The 17,003-nt window shown below is 43.1% G+C and overlaps 1 protein-coding gene and 1 pseudogene across 1 annotated transcript; one reads left to right on the forward strand and one right to left on the reverse strand.

The window, feature by feature from the left end:
- Positions 1 to 17,003, forward strand: part of LOC101315752 (olfactory receptor 13C7-like) — a 75,980-nt pseudogene that overhangs the window by 28,230 nt on the left and 30,747 nt on the right.
- LOC117312804 (olfactory receptor 2S2-like) lies at positions 7,943 to 8,975 on the reverse strand. Its single transcript, XM_033859319.1, is given in 2 exon segments — positions 7,943 to 8,353; positions 8,355 to 8,975. Coding segments are annotated over 2 exon segments (1,032 nt in total).

Here is a 17,003-nt window from a genome sequence, read left to right on the forward strand (position 1 = left end):
ACGAATAGGGACAGGTCCAATGAATCTCAAGGACTTAAATTTTCCAGCTGCTTCAGTTGGTTCTGAAGATAATAGCCACGAGCTCTATGAGGCAATGTGACTACATTTATACTCTTCAGAGAGCATTGCTAATGCAAAACGTATACCTATCCTTTGCTTAAGGATGTCGATTCATCATGAAAACCTTTCTGCTAAGGGAAAAAAGTCAATAGATGGAAAAAATTTTCTAATGATTTTAATACGAAAAATTAGGATACTGATCCAAGATACCCTAAACAATATTCACAGAAGAATATATTAATTGAACAATGAAAACAAGTTTATGTAATAAACAGCAGTTAGAAAGTAAATAAATAGAGTTTATATGTAAAATGTAATATAATGAAGTTTACAGTACTTTCCAAGGGAGGAAGAAGGACTTGATAGTGGGTGGGGCTGGGGGAGAAGGGATTCTTTGGAAAGTGGAGTCTTCTTTCTGCCCTATTTTCTTCAACAATATTTCAGCATTTTCGGGGTTCGTGGTAATCTTGCATTCAAACTGCACTATAAATAAAATCATATCACAGAAAATATTTCTAGGGCAAAATAAAAATAAATACACGAATGCTTCAAAACATGTAAAAAATAGTGCATGTGCACAGCCCACTGAAGAGTCGCAGGAGGTACTGCCTCTTCATTTGTCTCGCCTGGCAATACATTTGGGCTCATCCCTATGTGGCAAACAGCTCTTGTTTGTTCCATATGATATTCTCCAGCTAGAAACTGCTGTGCTGAGTAATAAGTTGGTGAGTGTGTCTTTGCCTGAAACCAAAAATCAAAATATTCTTGTAGTATATGTCATTGGGTGAAAACATTGTTATTCTGAAAAAAAAAATTTTTTTTAAAATTAAAGGAGTCGGGCTTCCCTGGTAGCGCAGTGGTTGAGAGTCCGCCTGCCGATGCAGGGGACGTGGATTTGTGCCCCGGTCCGGGAGAATCCCACATGCCGCGGAGTGGCTGGGCCCGTGAGCCATGGCCGCTGAGCCTGCACGTCCAAGAGCCTGTGCTCCGAAACAGGAGAGGCCACAACAGTGAGAGGCCCGTGTACCGCAAAAAAAAAATTAAAGGAGTCACTGTCTGAAAAGTAGAATAACCTTCAAAGCCATACTGGCAGCAAGTCATTACTGACTGGTCATTATGTGGGGTATGTGTATGGCTGGAGAGGAGGGGTCAGGAAGAGGCAGCAACTCGAATCTCTTTACAGGGGTCTTACACTTGGTAACAGTGAGCTAAGTCCTAAGAGGTGTGGTAAGAACGCCAAACTGCAGGCAAAACTGCCACATCTAACCTTTTTGCCAGGGCCCTGGGCCTAAAATCGTTCCTGTGTTTTCTTTCAGCCAGACTTGAGGGATGCAGGGTGTGTGTTCCCCCGTCTGGGAGAAAGAACGGGATAGTTCACCTGTACCTGTTCGCTCGCCTCCCCATTTTCCTGAAATCTCTTGAACGCCGGCTGGGTCTGTGCTCGCTCTTTTCCGGCTCTGAGCCCCAGCGTAAACCTCGGTAAGTGCTGCTGGAGCCAAAAGGCATGGGCTGTGGAGTCAGACGAAGTTGGATTCAAATCCTGGCATTTCCTTCTCTGAACACTTTTAAGTCTTTCTTATTCACCTCCTCCCTCTTTTCCCCCAGACCTTCCTCTGACCTTGCTTTTTCCTCAAGTTGCATTGTATCAAGTTTTTTCTTCTCTAACTTCACTGTTACATGTGTTCAATCTGCCGTCTTATCAGAAAGAGTTTTTGTGCTGGACTCGACTCTCCTGGAGTGCTCTTGGCATGTTTTTGTTCCTCTGGCGGTTCACTCGCATCAGGAGACTTGTTTCTCTAGGTTCTGTTTACTCCTCTGTCTGGCTGCTGGGTGCTCTGCTGCTGGCGCTCTTTAGGCAGCCGCATCCTGGGAGTGGGCCAGGCACTGTAGTCTGCCCGTGTGTGTTAGGGTGTGAGACACTGGCCGCTTGTGAGTCCTTTAATAGGCCCCAAGCTGCCAAGGCGAGTAAAACTTGCATAATTCTCTACTCTGGGCCAGAGAGACAGACCCCTGGGCTCCTCCAGCGAACCTGACATGGAAGCAACAGCCCTGCCCCTCTGTGGTCCAGAAATCGCCCAAGCAGACTCTCTTAGATACCACAGCGTTTCCTCTCCTTCTTGCCCCAACATGTGATGCTTGTCTCCAGGATCTCCTTGTACAGAGGAGTAAAATTCCTGCACCACTTCCATCTTTTAGGACTCTCACATAGCCTCGGCATTGCCCACGGCTCTGAGTCTCAGCAGCTGCCTGTTCTAGGAAAGTAGAGTAGCTGGATTGGGGTTGGGTTGTGACGCATTATGGATTCTACAGAGCAAACTGCTGTCTTCCCAGAATCCTCAGAGGATTCTCTAGTAGAATCTTTTAGGATTTAATTTTTTTTATTTTAATCTTTGATTCCTCTGGAATTTATCTTGGTGTTTGGGGAGGGGTCTTATGGAACTGAGACCCAGAATAATGAGCCCGATTCCGAGAATGTGGAAAGAAGCAGGACATTGGAACCAACTGATGTAAGAAGCAACTGCTGCTGCTCAAAGGCATTGTGGGGCCACAAAGTCGGGAGTAGGGAGCAAAGCAGAAGGAGCAAGTCCCTTTTTCCTTTTCCAGCCTTCCACTCTCCCTCTAGCGCCCCCTATGGGCAGCACCTATAGGGAGCCAGCTGGCAAAGCAGAAATGTGGTTTGGAATCCCAGCCCAGCAACATAAAACTGAATAGTATAGAAGGATAGCTTTGGAGCTGAGAGACAATAGCTTAATAATTAGCACATTGACTTTATCACATATTACATGACCATATATATTTGGGTCTATTTCTAGACTCTATTCTGTTCCAGTGATCTATTTATTTCTCCACTAGTACCAAACTGAAAAGAAAAATTACTTTTACATACATTTTGATTTCTAGTAGGACTAATTTCCCCTTGTTGGTTTTTTTCCAAATACTTCTGGCTGTTCTGACATGTTTTTCTATATGTATTATATATAATGTATAATTTATTTCTGTGTGAATTAGAGTTAGCTTGTTAGTGACTGGGATTGCATTGAATTTCTGTATTAATTTCGGGAACTTGAGAAGTTTACACTAGCAAGATTTCTTATCTGAGTTATATTTTTCAATTTATTCAATATTCCTTTGAATTCTTTCAATAGAGTATTATGCTTTTCTTCATGTAAGTATTGTGGATTCTTAACTTTATTCTTAGGTATTCCCCCCCTCCAATTCATTGCTAATATAGATGAATTCTTTTTCCCCCATAATATTTCCTCCTGCATACTGTTTGTATGAAAAACTTGATTTTTGCTTGTTAATTTCATAACCAACTTCTTCATTGAATTCTTTTTTTTTGCAGCACGCGGGCCTCTCACTGTTGTGGCCTCTCCCGTTGCGGAGCACAGGCTCCGGACGCGCAGGCCCAGTGGCCATGGCTCATGGGCCCAGCCACTCTGTGGCATGTGGGATCTTCCCGGACCGGGGCACGAACCCGCGTCCCCTGCATTGGCAGGCGGACTCTCAACCACTGCGCCACCAGGGAAGCCCTCTCCTATTTTTAAAAAAAATTAATTTATTTACATTTAAAAAATTTTTGGCTGCTTTGGGTCTTCGTTGCTGTGCACAGGTTTTCTCTAGTTGCGATGAGTGGGGGTTACTCTTTCTTGGGGTGCGTGGACTTCTCATTACGGTGGCTTCTGTTGTTGCAGAGCACAGGCTCAAGGTGCACAGGCTTCAGTAGTTGTGGCTCGTGGGCTGTAGAGCGCAGGCTCAGCAGTTGTGGCGCACCAGCTTAGTTGCTCTGCGGCACATGGGATCTTCCCGAACCAGGGCTCAAACCCGTGTCCCCTGCACTGGCAGGCGGATTCTCAACCACTGCGCCACCAGGGAAGTCCTGAATTCTCCTATTTTAGAAAAATTGCTTTTCAATCGATTTTCCTGTTTCATCGAGGTATAAAATTATTAGTATATAAGTTATCAATAATAATAAAATTATTTCCCACTTTCTTCTATTTTCACTCTATATTTCTTTCTGTTCTCTAATTCAATGGTTGGTATTTCCAGAACAGTGTTAAAGTGTAATGGGTTTGATCTACTGATTCATCATTAAGCATGTTGCAGACTTTTAAAATTAGAGACATTTTAATTTTGTTAAAGAACACACCTGTTCCTATTTTATTAGAAGTTTTATAAAACTCAGAATTAAATTTGTTAAACTTTAAAAAATAACTTCAGGGGAACTATTGAAATGGTTATTTTTTCCTCCTTTGACCTGTGAATGTGATGAATTATCCCAGTAGGTATCCTTAAATTTTTCCACCTTTACATTTTAAAAGTAAATCCACTTGGACATTGGTTTATCCACTTGGACATTATTTTAATGTATTGCTGAATTCTATTATATATGTATAATACCTATAATATATGTATATACACAGACACATACATTTGTGAGATGGGTCTCTGGTTTTCTCAGTTGTACTTTCTTTGTCATGTTTTTCATGTTTCAGTATCATTGTTATGCTGGCTTGGTTAAAGGAATCTGGAAGATATCTTTCTCACTGTATGCTCTGAAATAATTTAAACAGTATTAAAACCTTTTATTTAATAGCATTCACCTGTGAAACTCCCTGGGCCTAGAACATGTTCAGGTGGTCAATCTTTGACAATTTCTCAATTTCTACTTAGATAGTTGGTGTTTTAAGATTGTCTAAATCTTAAATGGTTAATTGGGTAATTTATATTTTCTTAGAATATAATTTTTCCCCAGATTCTCGCATTTATTTCCGAGAGTAGAGCAAAAATATGCTTTTACAGTGTTTAATTTTCTTGCCTACAGTGGCATGCATCATAATTGAGTTGGGTGGTCCATCCGGATTGGGGGACCCCTGGGGGGTGGAGATGAAGGGCAGGCTGAACAGGTGGAACCCGCCTCCCTCCACTGTCTCTCACCTCCATTCTGCCCCCAGCCCTGCCCTGGTTCCGCCAAAGCAGATCCACTTTATATTTGAAGTTTCAGCTTAAAGATTTCATTGGGGATTTGGTCACTAAAATAAAAGCCTGAAAAAGCACAGATCCAGAACTGTAAAGTTGAAATAATACATTTGTTTGAATAAGTATAATAATGTGATAGTATTCCTGTCCCCCCAAAGAATTTATCCATTCTAGTCATTTTCATTTGGGGGATTTTAGGAATGAGTTCCTATATTGTATGATATCATATCAATACTTTTTCAGAAAGACTGATGACCTAAGTCAGTGAAAAATTTCCTCAGTTTGGTTGTCTCTTCTTGTTCTGTTAATGCATCTTGTTCTTTTTGAAAGCGTCGGCTAGAAGAAAGGTGACTGACATTGAAAGGCAAGAAATGTGAAGTTGGAGTAGGGTTAGACATTGTTGCTAGAGAAAACAATTTATGTGATTTCTAATTTAATAATTACATCAGGATCATGTAGTTTGTAATATAAAAGGATACAGCTGCCATTAGAGGAAAAGAAAGTAGCGGACAGCCTACTAAGAAGGTAGACTTGTTCTCGGTGTTTCTCAACGTCAGTCTGATCTCAGTTACCCTGGGGAAATAGAGTTAGCTTAGCAGTGTTATTATTCCCAAGGTATTTTCAGAAATATCACATCCTTTCAATTGCCGGAATAAACGAGATGATGCTGTAGACACAGTTTGGTACCTCCAGTTGGGTAATGTTGGGTGATTTTGGCACAGGAGGAAGAGCTGGGGCTGTTTGGGCTGGAGGGGAATATCCTCGGGAAGAACTATCTTCATATGTCAGAGGGAAAGGGATTAGGTGCATTTCATGTGGAGACACAAAGCTGAATTAGGATGGGAAGGTAGAGGCTACAGGAGGATATATTTTCGTATAATTCAAGGAAGAATTTGCTAGTAGGGCTGAATGAAACAGCTAGAATCTGGAAGGATTGAATTCTTCGTCACTGGAAGTGTCCAAGCAGATGCTGGATGACTGGCGTCAGGGATATTGGAGAGGAACTCCATGCATCCTGTAGCTCTGGTTGAACAAGAAGACCTCTGAAGCCTCATCTAAGGATGACGTTGCACGGCTCCACAAGTGTCTGAAGTTTGCCTAATTGGCCACTAGATGTCACTCTTGTATGTTTGCAATAGCAAGATTTTTTCTTTTTAATAGGTTTATTATTTATTTATTTATTTTTGGCTGCATTGGGTCTTCATTGCTGCTCTTCATTGCTGCATTGGGTCTTCAAAGCTGCGGACTTTCTCTAGTTGCGGCAAGCTGGGGTTACTCTTTGTTGCAGTGTGCGGGCTTCTCATTGCAGTGGCTTCTCTTGTTGCAAGCGTAGGCTCTAGGCGCACTGGCTTCAGTAGTTGTGGCATGCGGGCTCAGTAGTTGTGGCTCGCAGGCTCTGGAGCACAGGCTCAGTAGTTGTGGTGCACGGTCTTAGTTGCTCCATGGCATGTGGGATCTTCCCGGACCAGGGCTTGAACCCGTGTCCCCTGCATTGGCAGGCAGATTCTTAACCACTGCACCACCAGGGAAGTACTTTTTTTTTTTTTTGCTGTTGCAAAGTAGAAATCAGAAACATGACTGATTAACATAAGACAGTGAAATTTTATTAACAAAATGTGCATCCCTGTCTTATACAATTCATTTTTAATAAATATAAGAAAACGTAAATATCACTTGAAGCAAAAGTTTCCAAGATCTACTATATTCTCAAAATTGGATTCCTTTTCTAAATTCTTTTAGTTTTCCAGTATTCTCAGAATTTAATATAACTTGCCATAAAACCGCTTCTATTCATCCACTGCCATCTCAAATGTCTCATCCATCTTTTGTATCTATTGTTCTAGATAGGAACTATATCTTGCTCTCTTCCACATGGCACATTAGCACTGTGCAGCACTCATAATAATACTTCTAGCAATATCTTACATTTCTATGTTGCTTACTATTTACAGAGGACTTATTTATAGTGTCTTATCTAATCCACATAAAATAAAGTGGTTAGGTTTTTAAAATATGAAGAAATAAGCTGAGAGATGTTAAGCAACCTGCCCAAGGTCATAAGTAAGAAAATGCTTCCCAGTTTTATTGTGCTAAACTATGGAGGCTCAGGAAATGCTACAGACTTTATGTCTCTTGGACATTTGCAGTGTACATTAGTATATTAAAGGCTCTGAGAATTCCTGGCAACTTTAACCCCCCCACCCCAAAGTCTTCAAACATATTTAGCCACTATCTATTTCTTTCTTTATCTCTCTACCTGTCATCTTTTTTTTTTTTTTTCAGAATGTGAGTTATTATGTAACAGAATACTAACTTTTCTATTGGGAATTGCTGTTAAGTGATAAATGTCAAATTCAAACCCTCTACTCCTTCTTCAATTTAATTTGATTGACTAGCAGTGTTTCAAAATGTGCAGTGCATCAAGAAAAATATAGCCTCAATTTTCTCATAGATAAAAAAGAAATTTATTTAATCAAAATAGGTTATTCTCACCCAAAGTCTTTCAATGTGGCAAATTTTGTCTCTTCTGAGCATTTCAGGCATACTCAATCTAATATACAGAAGTCCAAGATGAAAATGTCCACTTCCTCCTTGTTCCTCTGACTCTCCCTGTGATTCCAACAGGGGTGGCAAAGCTGCTGTGAGAGCCATCTTACCTCTCTGAACTAACTCTGCAGTTTAGGCACAACACGGGCCATTAGGCTTGCTCTAATGGTCCCTGTCTCCTTGGTTTTAACATGTTTTCAGAATGTCTTCATCATTCAATTAGAGGATTTATTGTCTGACATCTGTTGAATGTCAGACATGTGTCCAAAACTCAGGAAATACACTCTGAAAAGTTAAACATTCCCTGAAAATGGACTTAAGGGCAAGAGGTCATTCCGGTTAAGTTGACCTGGCTTTAGAATGGCAGCTGTAATGATTGAAGTCCTTTCTTCCATGGGGGTGAGAACCACAGAAGACTCCTCCTACAACACTGACTGAAGGATTTCTGACTCACCAGTTTCCTCACAGCGGCCTTCACATCCTTGTTCCTCAGGCTGTAGATGATGGGGTTGAGCATGGGGGTCACCACCCCATAGAAGAGGGAGATGAGCTTGTCTGAAAGATCCTCTTTGTCTACCCCCAGGAGGGGGTCCTTAGACTTGGGCTTCCCGTACATGAAAAATAAGGTCCCATAGAATATTATCACCACAGTGAGGTGGGCAGAGCAGGTGGAGAAGGCCTTTTTCCTCCCCTCAGCTGAGGGGATCCTCAGGATGGTAGCAATGATGAAGACATAAGAGGCAGAGATGAACAGAACTGGGACGCCCCAGGAAGATCACATTGGTCACCCCTATACCGATCACATTGATGGAGATGTCGGCACAGGCCAACTTCAGGACAGCCAAGATCTCACAGGTGAAGTGGTTGATGATGTCCCCACAGAGGGCCAACTGAATTGCCGAGGATGTGTGTACCAGAGAAGCAACACCACCAATAGCCCAGAAGCTGGCAGCCATGGGCACGTAGGCAGCCTTGCTCATGACCCCAGGGTATCTAAGGGGGTTGCATATGGCCACGTAGCGATCAAACGCCATCATGCTCAGGAGCACACACTCTGTCCCTGCCATGGCAAAGGAGAGGAACATCTGCACGGCACAGGTGGAGAAAGAGATGGTTTCCTGGGGGGCCAGGAAGCCATCCAGGACCAGAGAGACTGAGGAGGTTGTGTAGCAGATGTCCAGGAAGGAGAGGTTCCTCAGGAAGAAGTACATGGGCTTGTGTAGGCAGGAGTCCAGGATGGTCACCAGGATGAGGACCTCGTTGCCCAGCAGGGTCACCAGGTACATGAGCAGGATGAGCACAAAGAATGTTTCCTCCAGCCTTGGGTGGGCTGAGAGGCCCAGGAGAATGAACCCCACCAGGGGGGAGGTCTGATTAGCTTTTTCCATGTGATGTCCCCTCTGTCATCAGCAAATTACAAAAGTAGCATATCAGGCTTTCTTGAAAAGAGTCCCAGGCATCTGGTATGCGGTCATTCCTGCTGTGTAATAGGAGAGCATATGTGTGTTAGAGAAAAACCACTGAAAGAGACAGCAGGGTGTCCTCAGCTCTTACATGAGAGAAGGTCAGAGTTGGAGCAGAGCTTACAACGGGCCAGCATTGGGCGAGGGCCTCAAGTAGTCTAGGTGTGTGAGGGGTGTTTCCGAAGTTGCTACATCCTCTCATTGTCCATAAAAGCAACTGAGACCTCGAGAGGGAAGTGACCTGTCTGAGCCTTCTAAGTTGGTGACAGAGACAGGATTTGACCCCAGCGGACCTGATCCCCAGTCAAGGAGAGATTTTCCTCCACATTATGACTAGTGGCTGGAAAATCCTATGAATGATTTCTCTTTAATGTAAATGTATAGACATTTCATTTAATCTGAGTTTTCTTAGATTCTCAGGGAGGAAAATCCCCAAGCTGATCCAATTCTTAGAACCAGTGAATTTTAAAGCCTCTTTAAATTTTGACTACAAAACTTGTATAAAATGTCAATCCACTTCCAGACAGAGACAAGCCCAGGTAAAGACTCAACCACACGGAGGATGACTTCTCCAGTCTGCCTACCATAAATGACACAAACTTGACGTTGTCAGCATTGGAATCTGCCTAGTTTAATACAGATTGATAGCAATATATGAGGAGCTTCCTATATGGGGAGGAACTTTATGAAGTCAACACAAGGATTGATTGGAGTGATTGAACACACACTCTGGGCTGACAACTGTGCAGCTTACTAACCAGTTAACTCAGTGATCAATAACCATATAGACTACACGTACCAGATAGTAGGCTGTACAGCATTAATTTCTAAACTCATCTCCCTGGAATATTGGTGAACTTCTTAGCCAGAGTTAACTAAGAAATGATTTTCCTTTGTCCTTTTATGCTATATTTTATTCTTGTGTAATATTCTGGCTTTCTGACCCCATCCTTGGGTTCCGTACAAGCAACTAGCTTATAGGGAGACCTATATGCCTTTGTGTAGAGGATTTCTAGTCTCTTAGTTGCAATAGCTCAGACTCTAAATTCAGAATCCTCATTGATAATATTTCTCTAGCTCCTTTTTTTTTTTTTAAAGAAGATGTTGGGGGTAGGGGTTTATTAATTAATTTATTTATTTTTGCCGTGTTGCGTCTTCGTTTCTGTGCAAGGGCTTTCTCTAGTTGTGGCAAGTGGGGGCCACTCTTCATTGCGGTGTGCGGGCCTCTCACTATCGCGGCCTCTCTTGTTGCGGAGCACAGGCTCCAGACACGCAGGCTCAGTAGTTGTGGCTCACGGGCCTAGTTGCTCAGCGGCATGTGGGATCCTCCCAGATCAGGGCTCGAACCCGTGTCCCCTGAATTAGCAGGCAGATTCTCAACCACTGCGCCACCAGGGAAGCCCTCTAGCTCCTTCTTAATTGCAGCGGGTGTGTGTGTAGGAGTGGGGGCGTGGTGGAAGATGAGTGGTAAACATTAAGGAGCATCTACTCTGTGCCACACTGTTTGAAACACCCCAAGAAGAAGATACTGTCATTCAAGGTTTATAGATGAAGTAACCAAAGCTCAGAGGAGTGGAAGATTTTCTCTCTGGGGTTGAATGACAGATTGGGGTTGAATGATTTTCGCTCTGGGGTTGGATTGCAGGCTCCAATTCTGAGTTCTTTCCACCAAATAGTTGCCTTGATGTCTTAGTGCACAGATTTTTGAAAGCTCCTGTCTCTCCAATACCAGCTCTATATATTCTCTGATCCCTCTCTTTGTTCAGCATGCCTTTGCTTCACTCATGGTGGAAGAGTTTATGTCAGATATGTTGTCAGGCGGTTCAGCTCCTGCCCTGAATTGAATCCAGTGTTTCTCAACCTCAGCACTATTGACATTTGGGGCTGGATAATTCTTTGTTGTGAGGGGCTGTCCTGTGCATTGTAGGATGTTTAGCAGTAGCATCCCTGGCTTCCACCCACCAGTTGCTAGTAGCACCTACTCCCTGAGTTGTAACAGCTAAAAATGTCTCCAGACATTGCTAAATGTTTCTGGGAGGAGAGGGGTGTGCAGAGTTGCACCGGCAGAGAGCCATTGACCTAATCCAGGAGATGCTCCCCCATTATGCAATCACGGGTTTCATTGTATTTCCTGTGCAAGCCTATTACCCTCCCCCCGAGTCCCTCAGCACATGAGGATGTTTCTGTTTGCTCGAGGCAGGTCCACTCTGTGTGCCCCGCCATGAACTTCTGCCCCAACGTATCCCACATTCCTCCCAGTGTCTCTCCCAGCTCTTCCAGGAAATGAAAAGTAAACATTATGGTCAGTGTCACAAACAAAATTTGATAGTGACAAGGACATGCTGTGCTGGCAGAAGCCAAGGAAAGTGGCTTCTGTGAGAGAAGCCGTCGTGTCCACTCCCAGCAGACAAATCTGTGCACACAGAAAGTCCTGCCCATGAACAATGCGGTGTGGCCGTGAGTGATACACAGGATTTGACCTTCGTGAGAGCTGCATCCATGGAAATCTTAGTGCCTGTCACATGGGAGATGCTGAGTAAAAGTTGATTCAATCGGGATGAACTGAACAGCTAGGAAGACCTTGCACACCAAGACTGAAGCTGTGGGACCCGCCCCTGCCCATGACATGGGTATTCTCTGTGGCTTGAGCAAGTCCCTTCTCCTCCTGAGGTCTCAGTTTCCCCATGTGCATCCAGAGAAGGCTGAATCAGGTGCTTCCCTGGGCATCCCAACTCTGTTGTGGACTATCCCATGCTGGGAGCAGTCTTTGGTAAAGGTGGCTGGCCACTCCTTTGGGTGTGGTGTGTGCGTGTGTGTGTGTGTGTGTGTGTGTGTGTGTGTGTGTTTGTGTATGTGTGTAGGGGAGATAAAGTAGGGCTGTGTCAGGCTTTGGAGGGGACTCAGGATGGAAGAAAAGAAAGAGCTCTGACTCATACAGCCCAGTGAGAGGAGGGAGAGGAGGCCAGCCGGGAGAGCAGGGAGAGGAATGGAAGCTTTCACCTTTGTGGGGCTGTACGTGCAGGTGTGGTTCCTTGGCTTGTCCCGAGGACCTGGCCTGGCTAGTGGTCCCACCTCTACCTGTCTCTGGAGCCAGCAGGTAGCTGAGGAGTGGAGGTAGCTCAGTGTAGTCAAAAAGCCCCTTACATATTCATACAGCCTTTCTGAGGAGCTGTTTGCCTAGAAAAAGTAAAAACCTGAAAAACCTGCATACCCATCACCTTAGCAATTCCACCTCTGGGAAATAATTCTACAGAATCAATGAGAGCAGAGGGCCAATGTCTCACAGTAAAGGCTTTTACGTAGCAATATTTGCAAGTGAAAATAGGAAACAAAATAACTGTCCATCAAGAAATGCCTAAGTAGGGCTTCCCCGGTGGCGCAGTGGTTGAGAGTCCGCCTGCCGATGCAGGGGACATGGGTTCGTGCCCCGGTCTGGGAAGATCCCACATGCCGCGGAGCGGCTGGGCCCGTGAGCCATGGCCGCTGAGCCTACGCGTCCGGAGCCCGTGCTCCGCAACGGGAGAGGCCACAACAGTGAGAGGCCCGCGTACTGCAAAAAAAAAAAAAAAAAAGAAATGCCTAAGTAAATTATGCCACTTCATATAATGGAACATAATTTATGTGTATATATATATATATTTAATATATAATTAAAGTTATATTTGTGATTTTTTACACCAGAATATTATTCCACTATAATGGTAAATGAAAAGGGAGAATACAAAATTTTACACACTGCTATGATCTCAATTAGGTAAATGATATGTGTGGATTAAAGTTACTGGAAGGAAATTATAGCAAAATCAGTAGGGGAGGGATTCCTCTTTGTACCTCTTCAGTATTACCCCATTTTCTATTAATACAATGGGCACAAGTTACTTGGTATTCAGGGGGAAAAAATCTTAGCAATTATGAAAGGAAAGTGAGAAAAACAGAAAGAACTAGCCATAGACTGGAAACCAGTTGGACCAGGCTTGGGTCTGCTGACCCTCTGACCCTGAGGAAGACCATTCTTCTGAGAAATCTCTGCAGGAGGGGGATGACAGGAATCCTATGGGCCTCCCTCCCTGGGTTCCTGTGAGGAGGGAGCAGCAAGGGCAGGGCAGGGGCTTGGAAAGTGGTGAGCCCTGGAGAGCAGGATGGACTGCCTAGCACTGCCTCTCAGCTGCTCCTCCCTGCTCCAGCATCAGCTGCGGGAAGGTTTCTCCGAGCAGAGGCAGGGGAGTGGAAAGTACATATTTGGGAAATGCTCTGCAGAAGGCATGGCCAACCACCTCTGTCCCCATCACAGCCCAGCTCTCCCCACCTGTGTCCTGCTTGTGGCCGCCTCTCTGAGTCTCCTGATCCCAGACACAATTCTCAACTCCTCACTGCACCCCAGGACCAGACCCTAGATGCCATGGAAAGACCCAGACACTCCCCTGCCTGACTTCCTTTACCTCTGAGACCCTCTTTCTTCTTTCTCCGCCTGAATCCTTGTGGGAACTTTAGGCTCTGGTGGGTGTTTCTCTCACGTCCTTCCTCCCAGCTGTGTTGGCTGAGCCCTGGGTATTTCAGTTACAGACTCTTCCTGTACAGGACCTGTCATCCTTGTCTGAGGCTGAGGAATCCCAAGGGTCCATTTTCCCCAGCAGTGAAGGGAGTCCTGAAGCTGTAGCCGTAGACTCCTACAAGGACACTGCTAGTCCCAGAAGCAATTTAAACTTTGGAATGTCGAGTGTGCACAGGGTGCTGGGGCTCAGCATACTTGGGGGCTCCAGCGTACTCAGGGGCTCCACATCCCCGCCGTCCGTTGCAGTTAGAGGCAGTGACTGGGATATGGCCAACTGGAGATGGAGAGGCGGGCACAGCAGATGCCAGCTTCCTCCTGAGCCTTCCCCAGGGTCTCAGAGAAGCCAGTGCTCGCTTTAGGGGCCAAGCACCTTGTCCACAAGGTGAAGGCCTAGACACCCAGGATGGGGAGGCAGACAGATATCTAACAGTAGCAGTGACTGCAGAATTAACTACGTTCATTGAGCTCCCCCATGTGCCCATCACTGTGACAAACATTTTACACACATTATGTAAATTCAGTAAAATCCAGCAATGCATGTATGTTAAGTATCTACTTCCAGTCTTCCCTGGGAGGTTGTATTTATTATTGCCCTATTTTTTTATTTGAGGGAACAGACTTTAAGAAGTTAAGCGATTTACCAAAGACCACATCTTGTGAACAGCAGAGCTGGGATTTCAATCTCAGTACATCTAATTCTCTTTATGATTATTGATATCACCATCATCATCATCATCATCATGATTATCATCACTGTTATTTAGTAGGTATTACTTGTGCTTGGAACAAAATTTATAAGGTATAGGAGGTATAATAAAATTAAGCCTCTGTCTCCAGTCACCCAGTTCTTCTCCCTCGAGGCAAACAATATAGCAATTTCTTGTATGCTTTTTCTTCAGTGGTGTTCTATGCATATTGTTAAGTAAGAAAGGCAAGATAGTAAGACATTGTGTATTTGTGCTAAATTTGTCTCCAAAATAAAGTTAGCACAAATACATACTGTCTTGCTTTTCCTCACTTAGCATATACCTTGGAGATATATACCTTGAAGAAAACATATGTAGTACTGCTTCATTCTTTTAAATGTCTGCATATATTCCATTGTAAATATAGATAATCATTTAATTAACCAGTCTGATATTGAAGGACATTTACATTTTTCAGTCCTTTCCAGTTTTATGCTATTACAATCAGTGCTACAACAAACATCCTTGCATATTTATAATTTAGCACATGTGGTAAAAATATATGTTTTATGTACATTTGTAATTTTTATGGATATTGCCAAATTTACAAGGCCTTATCATTATATGAGAATGTCTGTTTTCTCATACGCTGTCAACATAATATGTTGGTCTTGAGACTTTTTGGTCTTTGCCAAACTGATAGTTGAGAAGTGACATCTCATTGCAGTATTTAAAACTTTTGGTATTTAAAATAATTAAAAATGTGAAATATAGCACATATATGTAAATGCATATGAAAGTATATAAAACACATATTTTAAATTTAAAGAATAATAAAGCAATTGCCACCTAATTTAAGGAGTAGAACATTGCCACATTGCCAGCACCTTGAAATCTTTCTGGGTATTCCTTCCCACTCCCAGCCCCCTCTCTCTCTCTCTCCTCCCAGAGATAATCACACTCCTTACTTTTGTTATAATCATTTCCTTGCTTTTCTTGAATTTTATCACCCATGGATGCATCTTTAAACAGTGTAGTTTAGGTTTTCCTCTTTCTGAACTCTAAAAATCAAATCACTTGTAGGTGTTCTTTTTGACTTGTTTCTTCATTCAATATTATGTTTGCGAGATTCATTCATATTTATAAGTGTAGATAAATTCATTACTTTGTATTGCTACATTCCATTCTATGACCGTAGCACAGCTTATTTATACGTCCTATTTTGATGGATAATTGGGTTGCTTCCCAACTGAATGCTGCTATAAATATTTTATACTTTTCTCCTGGTACACATATGTCTTCCCAATTGTCCTAGTTGTGTTTATAGCCCATCCTTTCTCCACCAGTCTGCAGTACCATCTCTGTCATATATCAAGTCTCCCAACTTAAATGGATCTGCTTCTGGGATCTCTACTCTTTTCCATTGGTTCATCTATTCCTGTGTCAATGCTGCACCGCCCTAATAAATATTGCTTTATTGTATGTTTTGATTTCTTGTAGGGTAAACCCCTTTATTCCCCCCCTCTAGTACTTCTAATACCTCATGGCTGTTCTTGGTCTTTTGTTCTTTCATATAAATTATTGAACCAGCTTCTTAAATTCTGGGGATTAAAAATTTGGAATTACACTGAATATATAGAGATAAATTTGGGGAGAATTAACATCTCTATAATACTGAATTTTCCTACCCATGAATGAGAAGTATTTCTCTCTTTAATATCATTCAAAACATTTTATAATTTATAATTGTATGCATAAAAGTCTTGGAGCTGTTTTACTAGATTTACCCCTGTATGGTGGTATTTATATCTTAATATATAAATATCTATATTTATATTTCTCGATATCTTTAAAAATATTTCATAATCTGCTGCTGGAATATAGAAATGCAACTGGGTTTTTTTTAACATTGATTTTGTCTAGGAATCTTGCTAAACTCTCTTTTAAATACTTATATCTCTAAATTATTTTAGATTTCCTATATAGTAGGTAATAATATCTGTGAATGATGACAGTTTCTTTTTCTTCCTTCAAAAACGTTAGACTTGTAGTCTTTTTTTCTTGTCCTGCCTCACTGGCTGGGGCTTCCAGTTCAGTGCTGAAAGTTTTTATCATGAATGAGTGTTGTTTTTTCAAAAGCTTCTTCTGTTTCACTTGGTATAATCATGTGATTTTATTCCTATTTAGCCTGTAAATATGGTAGATGCATTGACTGATCTTTGAATATTGAACCAGCCTTGTATTCCTGGGAGGAGGGGATCCTCCTTACTGCTGGGTGGGGAGTGGGAATTTCAGCTCCCTACTAGGGCTCTGCTGATTCCCTTCTGCCTGGCAGAGGCAGGAGTGCCTAGTACTACTCCCACGACCTCCACTGACACTGTGGGAAGGGGTGGCCTCATTAGCACAGGCACAAGTCCTGACCCTTCTTTAGGCCCCCTCTGATACCACCCAAGTGGGAAGGAGAAGGAGCTTCCCATGTGGTCTCCACTGACACTGTGGGTTGGGGTGGGGACTTGTTGCTGCCCAGCAGATACAAACATCTCACCTCCCTATCCAGCCTCCTCTGATACCACATTGACAGGGTAGTGGTTGGGTTGCCTTGTCATAGCCTGGTAAGAATGGAAGTCTAGGCTGTCTGCTCAACCTTTGCTGGTGGGGTAAGGGTGTTGTTTTTTTTTTTCCTGAGGTGTCTGGCTGGAGTAGAGTGGTTATTGT

The sequence above is a fragment of the Tursiops truncatus genome, chromosome 6, assembly GCF_011762595.2.
Source record: "Tursiops truncatus isolate mTurTru1 chromosome 6, mTurTru1.mat.Y, whole genome shotgun sequence".
NCBI classification, from domain to species: domain Eukaryota; kingdom Metazoa; phylum Chordata; class Mammalia; order Artiodactyla; family Delphinidae; genus Tursiops; species Tursiops truncatus.